The following is a 10,770-nucleotide window of genomic DNA, read 5'->3' as shown; positions in this document are numbered from 1 at the left end:
TAGTCTATGGGCCTGACTCCATTTTGGAGCCAGTCTCTAGCAGCCAGTCGATGAATTGCAGTCACTTTCGTTTTGGTTTCAAGAGAGAGACGGGGAGGTTGCCGCTTGATTTATACTCTGCTCCTTTGTTTTTTTTGTACAGTTGCTACATTAGCTTTTTTTTTTATGATTTAGTTTTTAACTAGTAAGAATTCAATTTGAGAGCTCTACAGTTCAATCCTTACTAGTAAGAATTCCATTTAGAGAGCTCTCTAATTTAATTGTTACTAGTAAAAATGCAATTACGACGAGTAACACTGGGGATATTTTAAGCTAAAACGGCTTGCCATAGTCTATGGGCCTGACTCCATTTTGGAGCCAGTCTCTAGCAGCCAGTCGATGAATTGCAGTCACTTTCGTTTTGGTTTCAAGAGAGAGACGGGGAGGTTGCCGCTTGATTTATACTCTGCTCCTTTGTTTTTTTGTACAGTTGCTACATTAGCTTTTTTTTTATGATTTAGTATTTTTAAAACGTGTAAGTTATTTGAACGAATGATTTAATATCAAGCGTTTTCCCGCAGTGTGTGGAGTTTAAAGACGCTCCCTTAAGCTCTACAGGTGAGCAGTGAGGTCATCATTGTTTTCCGCATCACAAATAAAAGTGAAAGTAAATGTTCAGAGTTGATGTTTCTCCATTTAAACAGCCAGAATCGACTCTATACGGAATATCAAAGTGTTTCATGGGAACCTTTATCAAAGCTAAGCCATGATTAACGTGCAGCTGCTTCATAGAAAGCCGGTGATTTTGTGAATCTGTGTAAATAAGGTGAGTGCTGATGCTCAGGTGCTTTACAGTGACTTCCGCATTCATATCTCCTCTAAAGGACGTTTAGTTTTATATGTTTAATATTTTATTTTGCAAGCAGATGAGCATGGTTTGGTTGGTGTTTGGTGTTGTCTGTGGTGTATTTGATCATTTGTTAACACACGACTAACATTGTGTATCTGAGTGAACGCCGCGTCTCATCATCTGTTGCTCTCAGGATCCGTTCAGCTGAATTATTGAGTTTGTTTCTCATTTCTATTCAGAGTCAGTGCTGCAGATCAGATTCTGCTTCATCATGGATGACACACAAACATCCACAGATGAAGATTGTTCTCCAGGATGCAGGTACTTTGAATAAACACTGTATTAAATCACATTGAGAGATGGGAGTCATCATGTTTTTGTGTTAAAATGAAGATTTTATAAAAAAAAAAATCAAAAAGCCTTCTCAAGTTTTTTTGATGAAAAATACTCAAAGACCTTAAAAGAAAATGATTATCATCATAAATTATGAAATCTCTCTCTGTTATAGTTCAGTTCATCAGAAGAGATCAGAAGCAGAGTCCAGCTGTGTGTCTATGAGGAGTGAGGAGTCTATGGATCATCCAATAGTGTTTAAGAGTGGAGATACAAAGACTGATCTCAGGTACATTTTTATAGAAATATTAGGTAACACATTTTATGAAGCCTGTATCTATAATACACTATAAGGTTATTATTAAGGTATTAAAATAAATGCATAATGCATGATAAGAAACCCTATAATATGTTGTATCATCTCATGAATATTTAAACCGTTTTAATGTATTATAATCAGGGCTGTACGTTAACTTTTTTCTCATAGCACTGGTTTTGTGTAAACATCAGAAAAATTGTTTTTAGACAAAGTTTTCTTAATTTGCTAAAAATGGAAGAGTGCAGAAACATAACACCTCTTACACCTTAACAAAATATAAAATAAAAAAGAATGGCAGACATTTAAGCCAAAGTGAGCAATGATAAAAATCTTTCTCATTATTGTATCTTTGTTATTAGAAAATAAGAACAAAGATATACATTACAAATACACATAATATAGAAATAAAACAAACAGTGCTTTATTTTTCAGGTACAGTATTTAGCAGTAACATTCAAGAAATTGAATGAATACATATTCAAATAAAACACTATATATGTCACGAATTCAGTCCATGGACTTCTGTTTATTCACCACCAGAGGTCACCCTTTCCATTTCATTGACTCTCGCACTACACAAACTGTTGCATAGCACCCCGGACTACATTTCCCATCATTCTTTGCACAATTTGCACACTGCCCTGATTGCACTCATTGCACACAGCTGTTTCTAATTACCTCATTCACTATATAACACCCACTCTAACCACATTTCTCTGCTGAGTATTGTTTAGCCTGTACCCCTTTCCGAGTCTCCGTGGTTTCCTTGTTTTGCCTTGCCTTGCCTGTTTTTGCGGTTTTTGATCTTTGCCTGTTTTCTTGGATTTCTCTCTCTTGTCTCGCCCCTTGGATTCTGTCTGCTGATTGGTGACCTACGCTAGCCCTAGGACTATTCTTGTGTTTTGCCCGCCATATACCTGTTTGCCATTGTTTTGACCCTGCCTGTGTACTACGTCTCTTTAATAAAGCCTGCTGATGGATCCACACGTCTCACGTCTCGTCAGCCCCGTTACAATATACACTATATACATCAGTTATACTTTTTTTTAAAGTGACTGACTGATGATAAGTTCATCAGTCAAGAGCAGTGAATGATTTTTTTTCTATGTTTTGTTGTTTTATTTATGTTGTTTTATTAAAAAAATAGTTCACCGAAAATGAAAATTTTGTCATCTGTCTTTCAATTCTGTAAGCCTGCTGATGGATCCACACGTCTCACGTCTCGTCAGCCCCGTTACAATATACACTATATACATCAGTTATACTTTTTTTTTAAAGTGACTGACTGATGATAAGTTCATGTGAATGTGGGTAACCAAGCAGCTGCTGGTCCACAGTGACTTCCATGGTATTTTTTTCCCTACTGTGAAAGTCAGTGTGGATCAGCTACTGTTTGGTTACTCACATTCTTCAAAATATCTTCTATTTGTCATCTGTCTTTCAATTCTGTCAGTGTTTCATTTTTATACCATCATTTACTCAAGTTGTTTTAAACCTGAATTAGTTTATTTTGTCCGTTGAACATAGAAGTTATTTTTGAAGAATGTGGGTAACCAAGCAGCTGCTGGTCCACAGTGACTTCCATGGTATTTTTTTCCCTACTGTAAAAGTCAGTGTGGATCAGCTACTGTTTGGTTACTCACATTCTTCAAAATATCTTCTATTGTGTTCAGCACAAGAAATAAATTAATACAGGTTTGGGACAAAATGTGAGTCAGTAAATAATTACAGAAATTTAATTTATTGGGTGAACTATCCTTTTAATGACAGTCGGCAGCATGTTTAGTAGCTACTGTCCCTTTAAGAGCTGCACGCGTTTCTCTTTTAAGTTCATGTGAATGTGGGTAACCAAGCAGCTGCTGGTCCACAGTGACTTCCATGGTATTTTTTTCCCTACTGTAAAAGTCAGTGTGGATCAGCTACTGTTTGGTTACTCACATTCTTCAAAATATCTTCTATTGTGTTCAGCACAAGAAATAAATTAATACAGGTTTGGGACAAAATGTGAGTCAGTAAATAATTACAGAAATTTAATTTATTGGGTGAACTATCCTTTTAATGACAGTCGGCAGCATGTTTAGTAGCTACTGTCCCTTTAAGAGCTGCACGCGTTTCTCTTTTTTTTAGACATAACCAACTGTGTTTATATGTAAACCTTGTGTGTTTTTGACAGTATTAGATGCAAAATCAATCAGACACGAGAGACAACTTAGTCCAATAATCAGGCGCTTTTTGACAGGCAGTGTTGCCAACTTAGCAATTTTGCTGCTAGACTTAGCAACTTTTCAGACTACTCTAGCAACTTTATTTTTCAAAAAGCACCTAGCACCAAATTTAGCTATTTTTTAAAAGTTTTTGGCAACTTTAAGCAACTTTTGTAAAGTGACTCAAATTATAAATAAAGGCACATATTTTCATCCAAATTACACAAAAAGAGGAAACCATTGAACAGCTAGCCAGCCAAGCAGCAATCACCCTGGAGAGAGCTGGAGAAAGATACCTAACAGGAGCCTACAAACATCAAATGTGCATTAAGTTGCTAGTTCCAATTGGTCAATAATAAATGCACATTTATGATACAGCATGTTATTAGCTTGTATATATAATTGTTTAGCTAGGTTCACTGTAAGAAAAATTGTTCAGAATGTGCAGTTCCCTTTCAGTCAGTCATGTTCGATGTTATGTCAGTCGTGACTGACGAATTGGGATCTCGCCCTGAGCCGATGATAAGTTCATGTGAATGTGGGTAACCAAGCAGCTGCTGGTCCACAGTGACTTCCATGGTATTTTTTTCCCTACTGTAAAAGTCAGTGTGGATCAGCTACTGTTTGGTTACTCACATTCTTCAAAATATCTTCTATTGTGTTCAGCACAAGAAATAAATTAATACAGGTTTGGGACAAAATGTGAGTCAGTAAATAATTACAGAAATTTAATTTATTGGGTGAACTATCCTTTTAATGACAGTCGGCAGCATGTTTAGTAGCTACTGTCCCTTTAAGAGCTGCACGCGTTTCTCTTTTTTTTAGACATAACCAACTGTGTTTATATGTAAACCTTGTGTGTTTTTGACAGTATTAGATGCAAAATCAATCAGACACGAGAGACAACTTAGTCCAATAATCAGGCGCTTTTTGACAGGCAGTGTTGCCAACTTAGCAATTTTGCTGCTAGACTTAGCAACTTTTCAGACTACTCTAGCAACTTTATTTTTCAAAAAGCACCTAGCACCAAATTTAGCTATTTTTTAAAAGTTTTTGGCAACTTTAAGCAACTTTTGTAAAGTGACTCAAATTATAAATAAAGGCACATATTTTCATCCAAATTACACAAAAAGAGGAAACCATTGAACAGCTAGCCAGCCAAGCAGCAATCACCCTGGAGAGAGCTGGAGAAAGATACCTAACAGTAGCCTACAAACATCAAATGTGCATTAAGTTGCTAGTTCCAATTGGTCAATAATAAATGCACATTTATGATACAGCATGTTATTAGCTTGTATATATAATTGTTTAGCTAGGTTCACTGTAAGAAAAATTGTTCAGAATGTGCAGTTCCCTTTCAGTCAGTCATGTTCGATGTTATGTCAGTCGTGACTGACGAATTGGGATCTCGCCCGAGAGCCCAATCACCTTCGAGTGTTAACTAAACAAGCCAATGACAGTTGGCGTGCGTGTTTCACTACGCGCACCCCGCCCCACAGCGTGGGTATAAAAGGAGAGCGTATGCAAATGCACATCAGCTTTTCGCTTTGGAGCCGAGCCTTCTAGCAAGACTGAATCTCCACGAGTGTCTACGAGACAGCCTTAGCGTTGGTGTCATGGTGCGTCAGCGGGGGTTGCCATCCAGTGCTGCTTCTCTTGGGCGTGCTGCAGCTTCCCAATCTGCAGTCTCGCCGCGACCTCCCCTGGGCGCTTCAGCGCTCTCTCTAAAAGAGTATTTCCTAAAAAACCTAAAAGAGCAATATCTAAAAGAGCTCCACGAGCGACGGGCGTCTTTTTAAAGATGGCTTCCCACTCATGCGTTTCTGGATGTGGTCGTGTCCTGGCTTCATCTGACGGTCATGATCGCTGTACCTCATGCTTGGGCTTTCAGCACGTTGAAGCACTGCTCATGGATGAGTCATGTTCTCATTGCGGGAACATGACCATCGCGATGTTGCAGTCCAGATACCTCCTCATTAAACGGGGGGGGGTATCCCCCTTGCCATGCCCCGTTCTAGCTCCTCTGGTTCTCGGAGAGCTACTTCGGTTCATGGTCAGGGTGACCTGAGGATCACAGTGAGAGCTTCCCCGTCGAGTGCGTCTCCGCAGGCCTCTCATTCCTCCAGCACATCGCACCATCTGGTGTTCCCGGATGAGCTTGCTGGATTCTCGGACAGGTTGGGGCCCATCATCTCGTGCGGAGCACAGGCGGATGACAGGATGCCGATTGCTGCATAGGAGGGCGAGCTAGGCTCTGGAGATGACGTTTCGGCTGCGCTGCCTCCGTCAGGAAGAGTGGCGTTGCCCAAGTCAGATCCAGAGCTGACTGCTATGCTTTCCCGGGCCGCCGAGAGTGTCGGGCTGCACTGGAGGCCTCCTCCTTCTCCCGAACGCAGACCGGTCATCAGCAGCTGCCTCCGGTTCCATTTTTCCCGGAAGTGCATGAGGAGGTGACTAAGTCTTGGAGGGCACCTTTTTCTGCCCGAAACAGGCCTGGTGCCTCCTCTGTCCTCACCACCCTCGACGGTGGGGTGGCCCAAGGGTATGTGGACATCGCCCCAAGTCGAGCGCACTATTGCCATGCAGCTCTGCTCACAAAGTGCTGCCACCTGGAGGGGTAATCCACGCCTTCCGTCCAGGGCCTGTAAGTTTTCGTCCGCTCTGACGGCTAAGGCTTACAGTGCTGCTGGACAGGCCGCTTCCGCCCTGCACGCCATGGCCCTCCTGCAAGTCCACCAGGCCAAGGCGTTGAAGCAGTTGCACGAGGGTAGTGCTGACCCAGGTGTGCTGCAGGAACTGTGTACTGCGACGGACCTCGCACTTAGGGCAACGAAAGTCACAGCGCGGGCCCTGGGTCAGACGATGTCCACATTGGTGGTCCTATGGCTGACCTTGGCGGATATGCGGGAGACAAGCATCGCTTCCTGGACTCCCCAATCTCCCAGGCCGGCCTATTCGGCGAAGCGGTGCAGGGCATTGCCCAACAGTTCTCCGCCGCACATAAGCAGACAGAGGCGTTTCGGCACATCCTGCCCCGGCGGTCTGCTGCTGTCTCCACCCCACCACCGGCTGCAGCCCCTCTGTCTGCTCGTCGGGTGGAGAATCCTTTGTTCCTGTTTTGTTCTGTTCCGCCACTGGCTACCCAGCCAGAGCAGTTTCCTTTTTCTCCGGGTCCCAAGAGGGCGAGGATGGCAGTGCACAAGACACAGTCTCCACACGCCCATCCCCCTCTCCCTTCGCCAGTGGGCAGCAGGGTCCGGTTCGTGGAGCCAGGTAAGTGGCGCACCGCGCACTCAGATCCCACTCTGGGACGCACTGCCTCCGGGGTTAGGTCTCTGTGTTCCATGTTGCTCCCCCACTGCGGGTACGTCGGTGGTTTCCCTAGTCCCGCTTGTTCGTTCGCTGGGGGCCTGGCTAGCGCTCCCCAGGCCGTCTCGCTGGCTCGTGAGAACCATCAGACTCGGCTATGCGATTCAATTCACCCGGCACCCTCCCAAGTTCAGGGGCATTCGGTTTACCTCTGTGCTGTGCGACGGACCTCGCACTTAGGGCAACGAAAGTCACAGCGCGGGCCCTGGGTCAGACGATGTCCACATTGGTGGTCCTATGGCTGACCTTGGCGGATATGCGGGAGACAAGCATCGCTTCCTGGACTCCCCAATCTCCCAGGCCGGCCTATTCGGCGAAGTGGTGCAGGGCATTGCCCAACAGTTCTCCGCCGCACATAAGCAGACAGAGGCGTTTCGGCACATCCTGCCCCGGCGGTCTGCTGCTGTCTCCACCCCACCACCGGCTGCAGCCCCTCTGTCTGCTCGTCGGGTGGAGAATCCTTTGTTCCTGTTTTGTTCTGTTCCGCCACTGGCTACCCAGCCAGAGCAGTTTCCTTTTTCTCCGGGTCCCAAGAGGGCGAGGATGGCAGTGCACAAGACACAGTCTCCACACGCCCATCCCCCTCTCCCTTCGCCAGTGGGCAGCAGGGTCCGGTTCGTGGAGCCAGGTAAGTGGCGCACCGCGCACTCAGATCCCACTCTGGGACGCACTGCCTCCGGGGTTAGGTCTCTGTGTTCCATGTTGCTCCCCCACTGCGGGTACGTCGGTGGTTTCCCTAGTCCCGCTTGTTCGTTCGCTGGGGGCCTGGCTAGCGCTCCCCAGGCCGTCTCGCTGGCTCGTGAGAACCATCAGACTCGGCTATGCGATTCAATTCACCCGGCACCCTCCCAAGTTCAGGGGCATTCGGTTCACCTCTGTGCTGGACAGAGATGCTCCTGTCTTGCGTGCATAGATCGCGGTCCTGCTGGCGAAGGACGCGATACAGCCGGTCCCTCCAGCCGAGATGAGGTCAGGGTTTTACAGCCCATACTTCATCATACCCAAGAAAGGCAGTGGGTTACGACCAATCTTGGACTTGTGCATGCTGAACCGGGCCCTTCACAAGCTCCCGTTCAGGATATTGACGCAGAAACGCATCTTTCAATGCGTCCGTCCTTTCGATTGGTTCGCAGCGATCGACCTCAAGGACGCGTACTTTCATGTCTCGATTGTCCCTCGACATAGGCCGCTTCTCCGCTTTGCATTCGAAGGGCGAACATATCAGAATCAGAATCAGAATGAGCTTTATTGCCAGGTATGTTTACACATACGAGGAATTTGTTTTCGTGACAGAAGCTTCCACAGTGTAACAGAATGACAGTGACAGACCAAAAAACACAGATACATTTTTTTTTAAATAAATAAAAAATAGAAGAAGTAAAATAAGGAATAAAAAAATATACAAATCGACAATTGTATGTACAGGTATATTACTATAGACAGTTGTATGTACAGGTTTATTATGTGCAAATTGAAATGCAGACTGAGTATGTGTGTTAGATAAATAAGTGAATGAGTGAATAAATAGTGTGTGTTCCGGAGGTGGGCACGGAGAGCTGAGTTAGTTTGGGCAGGAGGAGGTTTGGGATGATGGTGTTAAAGGCCAAGCTGAAGTCCACGAACAGAATCCTCACATAAGTCCCTGGTCTGTCTAGATGTTGCAGAACATAATGCAGTCCCATGGGTTGCTGGAGGTGTGAATGGTTGTGTGGAGAGGTGTTCAGGGTGGGTGTGGGGCGTTTTTTCAAACCTGCAGTAGAACTCATTCAGATCGTCTGCCAGTTGTTGATTCTCCACAGTGCTGGGGGATGGTGTCTTGTAGTTGGTGATTTCTTTCAGACTTTTCCACACTGATGCTGAGTTTATACAAGACATTGTCCCCCTTCCTGTGAGCATCTTCTTTGGCCTGACGAAGCTGCCTGAGTTTTGTAGTGAACCATGGTTTGTCATTGTTGTAGGTTATATCAGTACAAGGTCGTCCCCTTTGGGCTATCCCTGTTGCCTCGTGTCTTCACCAAGGTCATGGAGGCAGCCCTTGTTCCATTAAGGGAAGCTGGCATCCGCATTCTCAACTACCTCGACGACTGGCTCATTCTGGCCCAGTCTCGAGCGCAGCTGTGCGAACACAGGGACACGGTGCTCAGTCACCTCAGCCGGTTGGGGCTTCAGGTCAACTGGGAAAAGAGCACACTCTCCCCGGTGCAGAGGATCTCTTTTCTCGGCATGGAGCTGGACTCGGTCAACCTCTCAGCACGTCTCTCAGTAGAGCGTGCACAGTCGATGCTGAACTGCCTGGGGTCTTTCCGGCGCAAGAGGGCGGTTCCACTGAAACAGTTTCAGAGGCTGCTGGGGCATATAGCATCCGCAGCCGCTGTCACACCGCTCGGGTTGCTTCATATGAGACCGCTTCAGCGTTGGCTTCACGACCGGGTCCCGAGATGGACATGGCGACACGGCCCGTACCGGGTCTCAGTCACCCCGTCCTGCTGTCAGACCTTCAGCCCGTGGTCAGATCTCGCCTTTCTTCGGACGGGAGTGTCCCTAGGGCAAGTATCCAGGCATGTTGTTGTATCAACAGATGCCTCTGCCACGGGCTGGTGTGCCATGTGCAATGGGAATGCAGCTGCGGGGCTCTGGTCGGGGCCCCGACTGCAGTGGCATATCAACTGCCTCGAGTTGCAAGCAGTATGGCTGGCTCTGCGCCGCTTCAAATCGCTGCTACACGACAAGCACGTACTGGTCCGTACGGACAACACTGCCTCAGGTAGACCTGTTTGCCTCCCCGGACACGTCCCATTGCCAGTTGTTTTACTCCACGGATGCACTGGTGTACAGCTGGCCTCGGGGCCTACGCAAATATGCGTTTCCCCCAGTGAGCCTTCTCGCACAGACACTGTGCAAGTTCAGGGAGGACGAGGAGCAGGTCCTCTTGGTAGCGCCATACTGGCCCAGTCGGACTTGGTTCCCCGAACTAATGCTCCTCGCGGCAGCCCCTCCTTGGCAAATTCCTCTGAGGAGGGATCTCCTTTCTCAGAGAGGGGGCACCCTTTGGCACCCGAGTCCAGACTTGTGGAATCTCCACTTGTGGTCCCTGGACGGGATGCGGTGGTTCTAGGTGGGCTACCTCCAGCGGTAGTAAACACCATCACTTCAGCTAAATCCCCATCTACAAGACACGCTTACAGGCTGAAGTGGAACTTGTTCGTCGATTGGTGCTCTTCCCGCCGGGAAGACCCCGTAGATGCCCGATCAGAGTCGTGCTTTCTTTCCTGCAAGATGGGTTGGAGCGAAAGAGGACACCCTTAAGGTGTATGTTGCCGCCATTGCCGCACATCACAAGGCAGTAGATGGTAAGTCTGTGGGGAAGCACGACTTGGTAGTCAGGTTTCTCAGAGGGGCAAGGAGGCTAAATCCTCTGTGCCCTCACCTGTTACCCTCTTGGGATCTCCCCTCGGTCCTGACGGCCTTGAAGGAGGAGCCCTTCGAGCCTCTGCAGTCAGTAGGACTTAAGTTTCTGTCGTTGAAGACAGTGCTCCTCACCGCATTGGCCTCGGTCAAGAGGGTAGGGGACCTGCAGGCATTTTCGGTCGACTATTCGTGCCTAGAATTCGGAACGGGTAACTCTCACATTGTCCTGATACCTCGGCCTAGATATGTGCCCAAATTTCCCACCACGCCTTTCAGGGATCAGGTGGTGAACTTGCAAGCGCTGCCCC

The 10,770-nt window shown here is 46.8% G+C and overlaps 1 protein-coding gene across 1 annotated transcript in view; it reads left to right on the top strand.

Annotated features, from left to right (window-relative positions):
* Positions 1–769: 769 nt before the first annotated feature.
* Positions 770–10,770, top strand: part of LOC107566573 (NACHT, LRR and PYD domains-containing protein 3-like) — a 23,651-nt gene continuing 13,650 nt past the window's right edge. The window contains exons 1-3 of the mRNA XM_016252049.1: positions 770–805; positions 1,069–1,150; positions 1,338–1,451. Coding sequence (XP_016107535.1) covers positions 1,101–1,150; positions 1,338–1,451 — 164 coding nt within the window. The 5' untranslated portion in view covers positions 770–805; positions 1,069–1,100. The remainder of the gene's footprint in view (positions 806–1,068; positions 1,151–1,337; positions 1,452–10,770) is intronic.

Source organism: Sinocyclocheilus grahami, unplaced genomic scaffold (genome assembly GCF_001515645.1).
Source record: "Sinocyclocheilus grahami isolate Dianchi unplaced genomic scaffold, SAMN03320097.WGS_v1.1 scaffold1085.1, whole genome shotgun sequence".
NCBI lineage: Eukaryota > Metazoa > Chordata > Actinopteri > Cypriniformes > Cyprinidae > Sinocyclocheilus > Sinocyclocheilus grahami.
Note: the sequence above shows the minus strand (reverse complement) of the source record. Positions and strands in the feature narration are given on the sequence as shown.